Raw genomic sequence first — 17138 nt, 5'->3', positions numbered from 1 at the left:
GTATAGGTAGCCTGCAAGTAAGTGAAATAAAATTGGTATTGAGGCCCTCTGCCATGATGAAGAGGCCTTATAGTGTACTGGTTTTTTAATATATGTATATTTTATTCATTTTTTACTGAGAGGAAGGGGAAGGGATAGAGAGTTAGAAACATCGATGAGAGAGAAACATCAATCAGCTGCCTCCTGCACACCCCCTACTGGGGATGTGCCCGCAACCAAGGTACATGCCCTTGACCGGAATCGAACCCAGGACCCCTCAGTCCGCAGGCCAATGCTTCATCCACTGAGCCAAACCGGTTAGGGCTAGTGTGGTGGTTAAGGAAGAACATGGCTGCTAGGCCAGAATGACTAAATTCAAATTCTGGTCTACTATACTTACCCAATATGTTAACTTAGGTAACCTCTGTATTCCTCAGTTACTGCTTCTGTAAAATAGGATTTTAAAAAAAGCCCTCTGTGGTACCTGCTTTATGGGCTTCCTGGGTAGATTAAATAAATTAATGCCTATAAAATTCTTAGAACAGAATCTGATACCTAGTGAGCATTTAGTAACTCTTAGTTATTATTAGTCGTAAGATTACTTAAGTTAGCCACTGTGCATGCTGTGACAATTGGAAATTCTCCTGGGCATCCTAGGTGGTAGAAGTAGCAAAGCCACTTTCCTGAAGATGAATGTGCCCTTGATGAACATGCTCACCCCTATAGCTCAGACCAAATGGCTGGCTTCTGAGAGAGGCAGGGAGAGCCTCAGTTTGGCTCAAGCAGTATAGGGCCAATTTATGTGTATATTAGTATTATGGTGAGGTGTCCTGGCATCTGCCCTCCTATTTTCTTGCCCAACCCTAGCCAAGATACCCCCTTCCTCAGGGTTCCCAAAGTTACTGTTCTCTAAATATTCTGTTGTTTTCTGAGTAAAACAGACTTTGAAAAATTTGAGTTCTGTATGCCTGTGCCTACTCAGTGTGACACTTCCCGGGGTTGAGGGGGACTTTAGATCACAAGACTCCATTCTCTCAGATGAGTTTTTTGCTTTTTCAACTTCTCATTTTTCTTTCCTTAGGCCAGGAACCATCACTCTACAGGCCCTTTCAGAAGCTAATAGAAGGCTATGGATGGAGGCCATGGATGGGAAAGAGCCTGTAAGTTACTTCAGACACTGGGGATACCTCTGCAGCATAACCTAGCGTATGAGTGCCCTCTAGTGGTACAAGTGGGTCTAGGACAAATTTTTTAGAGCCAGAAGGAATTTTGTTGATTTATCATCTCTTTTTTAACAAGTAAGGCAAGTTAACAACAAATTGATATTCCCCCTCTCTCTCCTTCTTCCCCGCCCCCTCTAAAACTCACAAATTAAAAAACAACAATAAGGTGAGGAACTTCTCTAGGACCACCCTCACAGAAGACATCAAAGCTGGGCCTAGAATCCAGGGCCCATAGATTCTTGCTCCAGTTTTACATTATGCATCTGTGGCTACAAGATCTTCGTAAAGAAAACTAAGCCTTTTTCATTTTATATAATTAATATATGTTTATATAGAAAGACAAAATAATTGGCATGGCTGTGAACAAGCATTTATTAAGATTTTATTCAAAATTGTTTTTGTTGCCCCTTCTTACTCCCAGAAATCAGTTTATTATCTTTAAGGGCACATTGCCATCCTGTGTGCCAAGATGTACCACTCTATTTAGAAACTTCTTGCACAGGAGGACAGAGTCTTTAAAAGGGTTAGTGATTATTCTATAAAGACCAATATGAACAGTAAGAAATTATTGAAAAGCATTTTCTCTTTTCAGTATCTTTCCAGTAGGTTTCTTCTGGTGACATATGAACTAATATCAGCTTCATAATGTTGGAATATGAAAGGCTTAGATTTGGATCATGGTTCTGCCAGTCAGTGGTTGTGTAAACTTTAGCAAGTGATTTCATCTCTCTGAGACTCAGTTTTCTTCTCTTTAGTAAAATGGCTTTAATAATCTCTTTTCTACCTATCTTGCAGGGTTGCTTTAAAAATCAAATGAAAGTCAGTCTGTCAACCATAATGTGATATTTTAGTGTTAGGTGCTTTTAAGTAGTCTGAAGTGTGAGTGCAAAGCTATTGAGATTCAACAGTATTTGGATATAGTATAATCTCCTTGCTTTATTCACCTTACTAGGAGGGGAAATATATTCCAGGGTTTTCTTTCACTGTTTTCAGTGCCCTGGAATCTAAACAGGAGTGCACAGATCCCAAATTGCATTTATAGCAACCAAGAAGATAGCTATAAATGTGAAGTGATATCGTGAAGAGTGCCATCCAGAAAGTAGTCCAGGACCTGTCCTCTCTCCTTCCCCTCCCAGAAATCTGGAGCTTAACTATTACATGTCTTTGGTGTTTCTCTAGGAGGATGCTAGGAGGCTTAGCAAGGCATTTTCCTCTTGAATCTCTCTCCTGAAATTATTCTCTCTTTAGGTTTTAAAGATAGAAGAATACGGAAGGGTTTTTGTGGAGAATAATGCTAGAACATGGGCCCACTGAATGTGGACCTTTACCAGCTTGATTATGGCAGACTTAATACAAATATATTGTTTGTCAAAGTGGCAGCAAGGGCCAGCATGGAAACCTCTCTCATTCAAATACTCATGGGTATATACACATATGCAAAAATGTTTCTTTTAAAAGAAAAGATTGTTACAGCAGTCTAACAGATGGCATATAGAGAGCTTATTTCCTGTATCCTAACATTGCTAATGTCATTGCTGCTTTACTTAACATATCAATCTATTAAACTTACACATGTTTTGCATGCTTTGCTTAAAGCAGGGGTGGGAAACCTTTTTTCTGTCAAGGGCCATTTGGATATTTATAACATCACTAGAGGCCCAGTGCACAAATTCATGCACGGATCGGGCCTGTCGGAAGGAGGAGATGGCAAGAGATTGGCCGGCAGGCCCTGCCCCCGATTGGGGTGGGGGGCAGATTGGGAGTGGGGCCGGGCAGGGGGAGGGGCTGCAGGAGGTTGGCTGGCTAGCCCCGCCCCCTATTGGGGTTGGGGGCTGATCAGGGGTGGGGCTGGCTGGGGGGAGAGGCTGTGGGCCAATCGGGGTGGTAGGGGCCGATTGGGGGTGGGGCTGGCCAGGGGGAAGGGCCGTGGGGGTGTTGGCTGGCTGTCCCACCCTCAATTGGGGTGGGAGAGTCAGATCAGGGGCGGGGCCGGCTGTGGGGAGGGTCCAAGGGAGGTTGGCCGGCCAGCCCCACACCCCAATCAGGCCAGTTTGCTGGCCACAGTGAGGCATCATAGTGACCGGTCGTTCCAGTCATTATGATGTTCCAGTCGCTGGCTTTTTATATATATATACTAGGAGCCCGTTGCACGAAGTTTCGTGCAATAGACTTTTCCTTCACCTGGCTGCCAGCACCAGTTATCCGCCAGCAGTAGTTTTCCTCTGGCCACCCGCCGATCAGAGCGCCTCCTGCCAGCACGATTGCCCACCCAGAGAGGAACTCTGATCGGGAGGTGCTCCGATTGGGCCGTTTAAGCCGGCGGGAGAAGCGGGGGTCGGGGACTCGTGAGTCCCCGCCCCCCGCTCCTACTGCCAGCCAATCAGCCACCCTGAGTCCCGCCCCCCGTGCCTCCAGCCGGCCCAATCGTGGGCGTAGCGGAGTTATGGTAATTTGCATATTACCATTTTATTAGGTATGATATATATATAGATTTGCAGGCCATACAAAATTGTCAACTTAAAAATTAGCCTGTTATATTTGGCCAAACATTTAATTAACTCATCCCTAATGTCTTGGCAGGGCCAGACTGAATAATTTTATGGGCCTTATATGGCTGGTAGGCTTGAAGGAACATCTCCAATTCTGATCATTTTAGATATGTGAATTTTGAAGTCTAGAGAATGAAAAGGACATGCCCTAGATTTCATAATGAGGTAGAGACAGAACCAGTGCTAGACTTGAAGAGTCAAGAATCTCTTCTTTGGTATTTTCATAGCTATTAAAATGCATAGTTCAAGATGATGCAGAAAAATCCTGTCAGTTCATGGATCTCTTTCAGTTGGACACTTGTCTTTCCACAGGGAAACACCTATTAACCAGTCTTGGGGGACAGGGAGGCTGGTATTGGGAATGTTTACATTTTATCATCACATGCCCATTACCCAGGTATGCATGAGAAATCCACTTCTTTTCTCTTATGCACTCTTGCTCTATTGGAAAAACCCTCCAAGCTTTACCTAAATAAATGTCTAAGAGGGTCATAACTTTAGTTGTAGTGAGCAGTGTGAAATCCAATGTAATCTTCAGGGATTATTTCAGCTGTTTCCTAAAGATCTAGACAAAGATGATTCTGTTTAGCCCACTTTTCCTTCTTGTTAGAGTTGTTAATGGTTTTTATTTAATTTTATTAGCCATACTTACCTATAATGATTCACTACAGCTATGGATCTTTCTGTTTCTCTTCTTTTGTAGATTTACCACAGCCCCATAACAAAACAGGAAGAAAGTGAGTCAAATTGCTCATCTACTGATGTTATAAACTGCCAGCTGTCTTATTCATAGTAAATGCTGTCGTCAATGATATGTAATATTGATGCAAGTGTGTTTATGGATGCCACTGTGTGGAATGAAATTAATACCTATTTTGAAAAAAAAATGTGTCCTTTGAGGAAGTCACTTTATCTTAGCTTATGGTGGGAATAGCAGTAGTGATATAAAGAAACACGTTATATCCTTCTTGTTCTAGACACATAGAAATTGTGTGCATTTCCAGTCTAATATTTCACATTAATTGTTGTTCATGCCTAAAGCAGACATAATGCAGAGGGCTAACTAAAAGCATTTTGTGTGATAAAGAGTAAAAACTCTAACCCCCCACCCATGCAAAGGACCTTTCCAGTTAAGGTGATTGGATATGACCAATCAAACCCCTAGTTCTCTCTCTACAGTATCTTAGCAAGATAACTGAATGCTTGGTAGGTGAAGCTTGTGTACATCAACATCTAACTCTGTTTTCCTTTGCTTGAAACAGTGGAGCTGAATGAAGTGGGCTTCAAGTTTGTTAGAAAATGCATCAATGTCATTGAGACAAAAGGTAAGGTAATGAACCATAAGCTTGGCAGTGTTTGAATATAGCCAATGTGAATTTATCCTGGGGCAATTTCTCGAAAGTAGCAATGATGTAATCAATTGTTCAGGACCCATTTCTGGAATAAACGCTGTTTATAAACACTGAACACTAACACAATTTGTATAATTTCAGTGATTTCCAAACCAGTGGTACACAAGCATATTTGGATAATTTGTGGTTTCCTGCTTTTTTAAGAGAAAGACCTTTAAATGGCTTTTGAAGTATTCCTAAATACTACCTGGCACTCCTCAAGTAGTATTGTGATGATAGTCCTAAATAAACAAGAGTTCAGTTTGTGCCAGAATAGATATTGGTTTAAAAATTGATGGATGCAAAACCAAATTCAGACAAATGTGGAATAAACATTTTTCCAGGTTGATGATATTCTTAAGTTTCTTTCTCATAATATTTAGAAACTAGAGGCCTGGTGCACAAAATTCAAGTACTCGGGGAGGCAGGGGGTCCCTCAGCCCGGCCTGTGCCCTCTCACAATCCACAATCCAGGAGCCCCATGATCGATTGCCCCAAAGAGGTAGGCCCTGCCCACCTGGCTTGGGCTCCGTGATGTATCGCCCCTGCAGAGGGAGGCCCCCCTACCCGCTGCAGCCCGCTGGTCAGTGTCTTGGGCCTCCCTTTTTGGGGTGATTGTGGAGCCCCCCGATTGATCGATCACCCCGCCGGCCAGTGACCTAGGCCTCCCTCTACAGGGCGATCATGGGGAATGGCCAGGCCACTGACCAATGGCATTGCACCCGCTTTGGTTGGCCTGGCGCCAGTGGGTGTCATAGCGTGGCCGACCGGAAGGTCATCCAGCTGGTCATTCTGCTGTTTGGTCATTCAGTCGATTTGCATGTTATGCTTTTATTATTATAGATGGGTCAGTGTACTGTATGACCAGTCTATTTTTTTTCTTTGAAATGTTGCTTCAGTCCTCTCCATGCACAAAATGCTTTTTATTTTTCATCTGCCATACTCCAACCCTCTCTTCCTTTCTATCACTGCTCAGGTATATCTTGAAGGTTGATATTACTTTTTTTTTTTTTCAATTAGATCCTAGTTCCTTTCCAAGATGGTAGCACCATTCTCAGTCTTCTGCTGCTTCCCACCTAAGCATATTATTCTTTTTACTATAGTGTGTGTTTACTTCTGTTCAGATTATTGAGGGCTTGGTACAATCCAAATGAAAGTATGAAGAGAATAATTTGTAGAGATGCTTCAGGATTGCTCCCCTATTGTAGGAGAGGGCTGGAGAGCTTGGAGAGAATAGGGTAACCCTTTCTTGTTTGAACTGACTCCAGTGTGTAAGTACCTACTTTTTTTACCCTGAGATAAATGAAAGCTCTAGCTGTATAAACAAATCTGACCTGATTTTCTTTCCTAGGGATCAAGACAGAGGGATTGTACCGAACCGTGGGCAGCAATATTCAAGTTCAGAAGCTGCTGAATGCCTTTTTTGGTAACAATTTAATTTCATAATTCTTATTTATTGTTTATGTATTAGGAAGTGTGACTGTAAGAAAAAGGAGACGTTGCTAAAGAAGGTTGTAGAATTAAAAAAAAAAAAGTAGATATTTCCAAAGGTAAAATGTGCACATATTTGTCTACATTGGGTCAGAGACAATCTTGCCTTGGAAGAAATGACTGGCATCTCTCCTTCCTCATATCTTATTTACTCCTCAAACCCTTTGCAATTTGGCTTCTTCCTCAACCTCTCCACTGGAACTACTCCAACCAGGCTTAAACGGTATATTATGTTTGGATTCCATTCTCTTCTTTTTTGTGTGTGTATCTATTACAGGTTTTTGGTTTTTGGTTACCATGAGATTCATATATAACAACCTATGTATATAGAAGTTTATTTTAAGTTGATTGTTGCTTATGTTTGACCACATTCTGAAAGTATCAAATTTTTTACTCCTATACCATGTTTTATGTTTTTTATGTCATATTTTGCATCTTTTTGTGTATCTTTTAAGTAATTATTGTAGATATAGGTAATTTTTATTACTTTTGACTTTTACTCTTTATATTAGCTTTATAAGTCATTAATTACCTTTAATGTATTTTGGCCTTTACCAGTGGTGATTTTCTCTTTTATGAATTTTCTCATTTATAGTTTTGGCCTTTTCTTTTCTGCTTAAAGAATTCCCTTTAACATTTCTTTCTTTTTTTTTTAATATATTTTATTGATTTTTTTACAGAGAGGAAGGGAGAGGGATAGAGAGTTAGAAAATCGATGAGAGAGAAGCATCGATCAGCTGCCTCCTGCACAACCCCTACTAGAGATGTGCCCGCAACCAAGGTACATGTTCTTGACCGGAATTGAACCTGGGACCCTTCAGTCCAAAGGCCAACGCTCTATCCACTGAGCCAAACCGGCTAGGGCAAACATTACTTATAATGTCAGTTTAGTGTTGCAGAATGCTTCTAGCTTTTGCTTACCTGTCTTTCTATTAATTCTGAATGGTAGCCTTGCCAGATATAGTAGCCTTGGATGGAACTTTTTTCCCCCTTTCGTCACTTAGAATATATTGTGCTATCCTCTGTGGCCTGCAAAGTTTCTGATGAAAAATCAGTTTTCACTCTTTTAGGAGCTACTTTGTACGTTACTGGTTGTTTTTCTCTTGCTCTTTTTAAGATCCTCTCTATAAAACTTTTTAACAAATTTTATTGAATTTATTGGAATGACATTGGTTAAAAAATTATAGAGGTTTCTGGGGTACAGTTCTATAATACATCATCTGTGTGTTGTATGATGTGTTCACCATCCCAAGTCAAATATTCTTACATCACCATTAATCTCCCCTTACCCTCTGCTACCTCCCCCACATCCTTTCCCTCTGGTAATCACTACACAGTAAACCTTTGATTTTGAGGACCTCAATTTAATGGACTTTGGATTTAAGAGGCAAAATTTCCGGTCTGTATGCCATATGTAAAAATTAACAACCTGTTAATTTTAAAATGCTTTTGAATAAGATTTGCTTATAATTAAATTAACAAGTAATTCTTTGTTATTAATTCACTGTTATTTTTGACAAATTTTAGTGAATAAGCAATATATCTCACATATTTTCTCTAAGAAAAAAACCTAGTAATTTCGCTGACATAAATATTTCATATCTACAACTATAGTCTACATATTTAAATCCAAGTCACTGCTCATAAACAATGTTTGGGGAATGCTTAGCACGTGATCGTGCTGCATCTTGAGGTATCTGGTTCTGTTGTCGCATGCCTACGATGTTCTCATGTGGACTAAGCCATGTCCCAGCCCTGTGCACTTGTGTATTCGGGTGACTGGTGAATGCATTCATTTACTATACCTATTCAATATAAATTTAAAATTACAGTAATACAACTAGAAAACTTTTCTGTGAAATTAAAGTTTTTGCATATACACTTAATTTTAATTACACAAATGTTTCTACATAAGTAAAAACAGGTAAACTAATTTGTCATTTTTTTAACATATTCATTTGGAAAACCTACTTTCAGATTCAACTGACACCCCCTTGCCCTAATTAATCCATTACATCAATGTTTTACTGTACTGTTGTTGTTTTCTCTTAATTCCTTCACCTTTTTCACCCAGTCCTGTATCACCCTGTGACAGCTGTCAGTCTGTTCTTTGTATCTATGAGACTGTTTCTACTTAGTTTGTTACTTAATTTTGTTCATTAGATTCCACATATAAGTGAGATCATATGGTATTTGTCTTTCTCTGCCTGGCTTATTTCACTCAGCATAATACTCTCCAGGCCCATCCATGCTGTCACAAAGGATAAGATTCCCTTGTTTTTATGGCTGTGTAGCATTCCACTGTGTAAATGTACCACAGGTTTTTTATCCTCTCACCTGCTTATGGACACTTGGAATATTTTTAACTTTTGACATTTAAATTATGATGTGTTTTGGTGTGGGTCTTTTTTGGTTCATTTTGTTTGGGAATTTCTATGCTTCCTCAACTTGGATGTCTCTTTCACGGATTAGAGAAGTTTTCATCTTTTCTTTCTTTTTCCCCTCTAAATATGTTTTTATTCATTTTAGAGAATGAGAAAGGGAGCAGGAGAGAGAAACATTGATGAAAGAGAAACATCGATCAGCTGCCCCCTGCATGCATCCTACTGGGGATAGAGCCCACAACCAAGGCATGTGCCCTGACCGCGAATCGAACCAGTGACCTCTTGGTACATGGAATAATGCTCAACCAACTGAGCCACACCAGGCAGGGCAACTTTTATTTCTTCAAATAGGTTTTCTGTCCCTTTCTCTCTTCCTTCTGGGATCCCTATAATATGAATGTTAGTGCAGTTGATGTCCCAGACGTGCCTTAAACTAACCCCATTTTTTAAATTATTATTTTCTGTTTGCTGTTATGATTGGGTGATTTCCACTGCTGTACTCTGCCTTCTAGATCACTGAATATTCTTTTTTGCATCATCTAATCTGCTGTTAATTCACACTAGTATAATTTTCATCTCAGTTGTTATATTCTTCAGTCTCATTTAATCCTTTTTTATATTTCTTATCTTTTTGTTGAAGTTCTTACCGTGTTCTTCCTTCTTGAATTTGGTGAACACCTTTATAATCATGACTTTGAACTCTTTATCTAGTAGATTGAATATCTCTATTTTGTTTAGTTATTTTTCTTACGTTTTTGTCATGAACTTTCATTTGGAACATATTCCTTTATCTCTTCATTTTGCCTAACTCCATTTGTTTCTATGTATTAGGTAGATACATTAAATTTTCCATTCTTGAAAGAGTAGCCTTATATAGAAGATCTCCTGTGGTACCCAGTGGCACAATCTTCCCTGGTCTCCAGAGTCATGTGCTCCAGGGGTTTCCCTTGTATGGGTTGTGTCCACTCACCTATTGTAATCTGACTAGAGGCCCATTGCAAGAAGATTCCTGCAAGAATAGGGCTTCCTTGGGCCTATTCCTGCAAGAAGAGGGCTTCCTGTGGCCGTCTCCACTGCCCCGCTTGCTTCCCTCTGCCCCGCCTGCTTTTCTCCCATCTCCGCTGCCCCACTTGCTTCTCTGCAGCTTCGCTCCCTTCTGTAGCGCTTGGCTTCCTTCTACACTGTCTTCAGTCTTCGCTCTGGGCCTGGATATGCAAATTAACCACCATCTTGGTTGGGTTAATTTGCATACTCGTTCCTGATAGGCTTGTGGGCATAGCAGAGGTACAGTCAATTTGCATGTTTCTCTTTTATTAGATAGGATGTGATTTCTGGGACATGCTGGTGGGAAGGATTTGGCCCCCAAGTCTACTGGCTGTAAGGTTCAGCCTCAACACTTGTCAATATGCAGGTGGGCAGGACAGGTCCCTGGCCTAGCTGTCTGTGAGGCCTGGCTATGACTGCTGTGGGTACACTGTTGGGTGGGGTTAGCCTCTGGCCTGATTATCTGTAAGGCCCAGCCACAACTGCTGCCTGTGTTCTGATGGATGGGGCTGTCTCCCACCCTGGATGTCTGTGAGGTCTGGCTGTGGCTGCTGTGGGAATACTTGTGTGTAGGTAAGAACTCTGGTGGGTTTTACCACAACGGCTTCTGGCACACTTTTGTGAGCAATAGGTCTTCATTGCTGCTGGCTGGAAGGCTTGGCCTTGGCTACTGAGAATGCTTTGGTGTGTGGGGGTTTGCTCCTGAAATGGGAGCCACTTTAGAGGGGTACTGATACCATCTGAGGTCACCTACTTGGTGTGGTGGTGCAGGACCTGCTTTGAAGGGCTCTGATGCTATCTGAGCCCATCCCCTCAAATGTGACAGGGTGAGAGTCATTTTTGAGGGATACCAGTGCCTACTGAATCTGCACGCTGGGTGTAGGGCTGGAGATGTTTTGGGTGGGTTTTGGTATAGGCTGAGGGTGTCTGCTTTTTTGTGATAGAGTGGGAACCACTTTGGAGGGGTGCAAGTTGGAGTAGGCAGGTTGAGTGGGCAGCTTCTTTAAGACACCAGTGTGGGGTAAACAGCGTTTACAAGGTTAATTGAGAATGTCAAAAATGGTACTTCTCAGCGAGGTGGAAGGAAAAATTTAAAAAGGGTACCTACAAGTACTTCCATCCCTATAGAAAGTTCCAACAGATACCTGCTCTTCCAGCTCTTGTCTTAAGATTGATCAATGTATCTCCTTCACATATGACCCAGGCGATTTTCAGATGGGTGCATCTCTGTGCTGGGAGTCATTGTGAGGGGTTTTGTGTATGAGTTCTTTTTTAAAACTATATTTTTAGCCCTAGCTGGTTTGGCTCAGTGGATAGAGCATCAGCCAGTGGACTGAAGGGTCCTGGGTTCAATTCCAGTCAAGGGCACATGCCCAGGTTGCACACTCGATCCCCAGTGGGGAATGTGCAGGAGGCAGCCAATCAATCATTCTCTTTCATCATTGGTATTTCTATCTCTTTCACCCCTCTCACTTCCTCTCTGAAATAAATAAAAATATATTTAAAAAACCACAGAAGTGGTTTAAATTAATATTTTTATTAATTTCATAGAGAAGAAGGGAGAGGGAGAGAGAGAAACATCAATGATGAGAGAAAATCATTGATCAGCTGCCTCCTGCACACCCCTTATTGAGGATTGAGCCCACAACCCAGGCATGCATCCAGACTGGGAATTGAACCCTGACCTCCTGGTTCATGGGTCAACACTCGACCACTGAGCAACATTGGCTGTGCTGTGCTTCAGCTCCTTAAGAGATGAGTCTCGGTTTCCTACAGCTCTTCAGCTCTCCCAAATGTAAGCTCCACTGATTTTTATAACTAGACTAGAGGCCTGATGTATGAAATTCGTGCAAGAGTAGGCCTTCCTTCCCTCAGCTACTGGCACTGGCTTCCCTCTGGCATTTGGGACCCAGGCTTCCCTCGCAGCCCCAGCTCTGTCCGGAAGGACGTCTGGTCTAATTAACATATTACGCTTTTATTATTATAGAGATTATGGGGACTCCTTTCCCTAATGTGGGTGTGCTGCCCTGGGGAGCCCATGTAGGGTTCAGATCTCTCACTCCTCAGGATAGACCTCTACAGTTGTGATATCCTTACCACTTGTGGGTCGTCACACTGTGAGTGTGGGTCCTAACTAGACTGTATCTCTGCCCTTCTTACCCATCTGGATGTGGCTTTTTCTTTATATTAGTTATGGAAAAATATGTTCTGCTAATCTTCAGGTAGTTCTCAGTGATAGCTGTTCTATATATAGTTGTAGTTTTTTTGTGTTATGGGAGGAGGTGAGCTCAGAATCATCCTACTCCTCCATCTTGACTCTGATTTCCTGTCTGTCCTTTTGCTTGATTAAGGAAAGAGTAGACATTCTTTATTCTTTGAACAATATAAGTCCATTTCTCATTTGGTCACCATTTGTTTGTTACAAAGCAGCTGAACCATTCATTGAGACCTGGTGTTTGGGCAATCAATTGTGAGGATTTCTTGATATTAAACTAATAGCATCCTGAGTGGCATATGGAGCAGCAACTCCATGCATGAATGTTACCCATACATGATCTGTTGTGTTAATTTGTTTGAAGTTCTAATCAAGATTGTTGTCTGGATTCAGCTTGCAGGGCTTTGGGAAGTTGGAAGTTTTTATCCTTAGTGATGACAAGTCAGGAGTCTGGGAAAAACTGGAAATGTTAGTTTGGGGAGTTGGAGTCAGATATTGAAGGAAACTAGAATAATTGAGAATTTGGTAGGCACTGACAAAATGTAATTTACCAAGAGGGTAAAAGCAGCTCAAAGACAATGAACAGAACAAGAATCTAATGATCCTTAAAGGTGTGCTATAGTTTTCCATTGAAACATAAATTTCTCTAATAACAAGTCATCCCCCTTTTTGAATCTTCTTTATAAAGTAAGTTTGGCCTCATTAGATTTGACATGATTATTTAAATAAGTGCAACAAAAATGGTAATTTACTGCATAGGCATTTTTATGTATGCTTTGCAGGAACTTTCCATAAGGAATCCCAAATTATGTGGATATCGAATTTTCCTATTCCATTTGTTGAAAATACTGTCCTTTTCCCATTGAAGGATGCCCTTATAAAAAATCATTTCACCATATATGGGGAGATTTATTTCTGGTATCTCTGTTTTGTTCCATTAGTCTATGTCTCTTTATGCCGCTATGACACCTCCTCCCAATAGTTACAAATATTTTTTATCTTGTGTTGAGAACTTTTCATATCTACTCTCTTAGTTACCACCGTGTTTTGATTACTGTAGCTTTGTAAAGGACAAACAATTAAGGGGGTGATTTTATACAGACTGTTGCAATGGGAAGAACCTTATTAATGGGATGCATCTCATGTAAGAGGAATGAAATTTGGCGTTTTATAGAAGCAGGTAAGAAGGAGAGTTATCATGTGTTTTACATGAGTCATATGAAAGGATGGAGATGTGTCTTATAAGTGAGGGAAGGGTGGTCTTTTGAAGTTAGTTGTTTCTCAGAACCAAAAAGATGGGGAGAATTCTAAACCTTCTCTGTCTCCTTGGTGCACAGGGTTCAGGTAAAGTTCACCCTTGTCATATAGTTAAGTAAACTCCTTTTCTTGCCAAGATTTGGTTAAAATATTATCCTGGATTTTGAACAGAAAATAATTAGGTTGTTTTTCTACTTAGATATTTAAATAGGAAAAACCTGTTTTGGCGTAAATAGTTACATTTCTTTTTTAGTATGCTACAGTTTATTTTTTCCAGCCAACTAAATTAAACAAAACCAAATGTGTACTCAAGTTACTCTTTGCCTTCCAAAATAATACTTTGTATTTGACTTAGAAGACAGTTTTTGTATACTTAGGGAACATAATTGTTAGGTTTACAGTATAAAGTTTGTTCTTAAATCTCTTTCTCCATTGTTATTGGTAAAACAATCTCACATATAATAATGATTATATCCATACTATGCAAAATAATTTTTCTAATTTTTTTCACACAATTTTGAATATTTTACAGTTTCTTGAGGTTTTAGATGAACCATTCCAAAACTGGCCTTACATTTTTAAAAAAATATATATTTTAATTGATTTTAGAAAGGAAGGGAGAGGGATGCCCCTGGGGGCCAAGACCAAATACTGGGCAAGTGCCCTTACCCAGAGTCAAACCATGACCTCTTGGTTCATAGGTTGACACTCAACCACTGAGTCATGCTGTCTGGGCACTATTTTTATCATCCTAAATATTAAAGTTCTATTTTTCTATTATTTAGTCATTAATACTACTTTCTTGCTATCAGAAGTAGCTGACGGTTTTTTCTATTAAAATATACTTTCTACTATATATATATATATATATATATATATATATATATATATATATACACACACACAGACACTAATAAAAGATAAAGATGCAAATTGACCGTACCTCCGTGACACCCACCAGCAGATCAGGAGTGAGTATCCAAATTAACCCAACAAAGATGGTGGGTTAATTTGCATACCCATGCCTGCAGGCTCCCGGGACCATCCTGGGCCTGGGAGGTGAGGGCAGGCTCCCAGGACCATTGCCGGGCCCCGTGAGGTGAGGGTGGAAGTGCCGGCCATGCCCACAGGCTCCCAGGACCATCACTGGGCCCCAGGAGGCGAGGGCGGTGGCACCGGTGGCGCCAGGCCTAGCCTGCAGGCATGGAGAGCAGAACAGGAGAGCAGGTGGAGAGTGGGTGGCTTGGAGGGCATGGCTCCCTTGGTCACTCCCAGCTTCCTCATCCCAGCTGTGGAAACTGACAGCAGGGAGGAGGAAGTCCCACCCCCACAGAATCAGCTGTTGGTCAGACAGCTCTCAGCAGCCTGACAGCCAGGACTCTCATTCACCTGCATCTCATACCATGACAGTAGAGAGGTGGGACTATGTCTAAAGAACAACCGTTGATACAATGTAGCACTACAGCCGAAAGATGCTGGCATTATCGACAGAAAATGTCTGAAGAGCATCGTATGTCTGATCTTAAAAGAAGGTGGCACCTGCGACAGAATGTATCTGAAGAGCAGCTATTGGAAAAACGGCAGTCTGAAGCCAAAAAACACCGGCGTCATCAACAGAAAATGTCTAAAGACCAACGTGCCTTTGAATTTGAAAGAAGGCAGTTGTGATGACTGAATATGTCTAGAGAACAGTCATCAACAAGTACTACTAATACTGGTAGGAACTACCTTCTCAGCGAAAATGGAATACATGAGGATGCAATTCTTGAACATAGTTGTGGTGGAATGACTATTAGATGTGAGTTTTGCCTATCACTAAATTTCTCTGATGAAAAACCTTCTGATGGAAATTTACTCGATGTTGTAGCAAAGGGTAAGTCTGTCCAAATGATATATATTTTCCAGATTACCCGGCATATTTAAAAAGATTAATGACAAACAAAGATTCTGACAGTAAAAATTTCATGGAAAATATTTGTTCCATAAATAGTTCTTTTGCTTTTGCTTCCATGGGTGCAAATATTGCATTGCCATCAGGATATGGGCCATACTGTTTTAGAATACACAGACAAGTTTATCACTGTACTGGAACTTTACATCCTTCGGATGATGTTTCTCGGAAGTTTGCTCAACTCTATATTTTGGATACAGCTGAAGCTACAAGTAAAAGATTAGCAATGCCAGAAAACCAGGGCTGCTCAGAAAGACTCATGATCAACATCAACAACCTCATGCATGAAATAAATGAATTAACAAAATCATACAAGATGCTACATGAGGTAGAAAAGGAAGCCCAATCTGAAGCAGCAGCAAAAGGTATTGCTCCCACAGAAGTAACAATGGCAATTAAATACGATCGTAACAGTGACCCAGGTAGATATAATTCTCCCTGTGTAACCGAGGTTGCTGTCCTATTCAAAAACAAAGATGGAGAACCTCCTTTTGAAAGGGACTTGCTCATTCATTGTAAACTAGATCCCAGTAATCCAAATGCCACTAAAATGAAACAAATCAGTATCCTGTTTCCTACATTAGATGCAATGACATATCCTATTCTTTTTCCACATGGTGAAAAAGGCTGGGGAACGGATATTTCATTAAGACTCAGAGACAACAGTGTAATCGACAACAATACTAGACAAAATGTAAGGACACGAGTCACACAAATGCAGTATTATGGATTTCATCTTTCTGTGCGGGGCATGTTCAATCCTATTTTAAATGCAGGAAAATTAACTCAACAGTTTATTGTGGATTGATATTCAAAAATGGAGGCCAATCGGATAAATTTCATCAAAGCAAACCAATCTAAGTTGAGAGTTGAAAAATATAGTGGTTTGATGGATTATCTAAATCTAGATCTGGAAATGACAATGTGCCAATTGGTAAAATGATAATACTTCCATCATCTTTTGAGGGTAGACCCATAAATATGCAACAGCGATATCAGGATGCTGTCGCAATTGTAACAAATTATGGCAATTGTAATGAGCCCGATTTATTCATAACCATGACATGCAAATGGGCAGATATTGCAAACAATTTATAATGCTGGCAAAAAGTTGAAAACAGACCTGACTTGGTAACCAGAGTTTTTAATATTAACCTGAATGCTCTTTTAAATGATATATGTAAATTCCATTTATTTGGCAAAGTAATGGCTAAAATTCATGTCACTGCCTCACGCTCACATATTATTGACATTAGATAGTGAGTCCAAATTATGTTCAGAAGATGACATTGACCTTATAGTTAAGGCAGAAATTTCAGAGGAGGACCAGTGTCCTCAACTTTTTCAAATTGTAAAATCAAATATGGTACATGGACCATGTGGAATACAAAATTGAAATAGTCCATCTATGGAAAATGGAAAATGTTCAAAGGGATATCCAAAAGAATTTCAAAATGCAACCATTGGAAATATTGATGAATATCCCAAATACAAACGAAGATCTGGTAGTACCATTTCTATTGGAAATAAAATTGTTGATAATACTTGGATTGTTCCATATAACCCGTATTTGTGCCTCAAATATAACTGTCATATAAATGTTGAAGTCTGTGAATCAATTAAAAGTGTCAAATATCTATTTAAATACATGTAT

General features: G+C 40.3%; 1 protein-coding gene across 1 annotated transcript in view; it reads left to right on the top strand.

Annotated features, from left to right (window-relative positions):
* The window catches only part of OPHN1 (oligophrenin 1), a 625127-nt gene that overhangs the window by 406467 nt on the left and 201522 nt on the right, over positions 1-17138 (top strand). Inside the window, exons 12-15 of the mRNA XM_054716147.1 lie at positions 1061-1139; positions 4455-4488; positions 5014-5076; positions 6494-6568. Coding sequence (XP_054572122.1) covers positions 1061-1139; positions 4455-4488; positions 5014-5076; positions 6494-6568 — 251 coding nt within the window. The remainder of the gene's footprint in view (positions 1-1060; positions 1140-4454; positions 4489-5013; positions 5077-6493; positions 6569-17138) is intronic.

The sequence above is a fragment of the Eptesicus fuscus genome, chromosome 1, assembly GCF_027574615.1.
Source record: "Eptesicus fuscus isolate TK198812 chromosome 1, DD_ASM_mEF_20220401, whole genome shotgun sequence".
NCBI lineage: Eukaryota > Metazoa > Chordata > Mammalia > Chiroptera > Vespertilionidae > Eptesicus > Eptesicus fuscus.
Note: the sequence above shows the minus strand (reverse complement) of the source record. Positions and strands in the feature narration are given on the sequence as shown.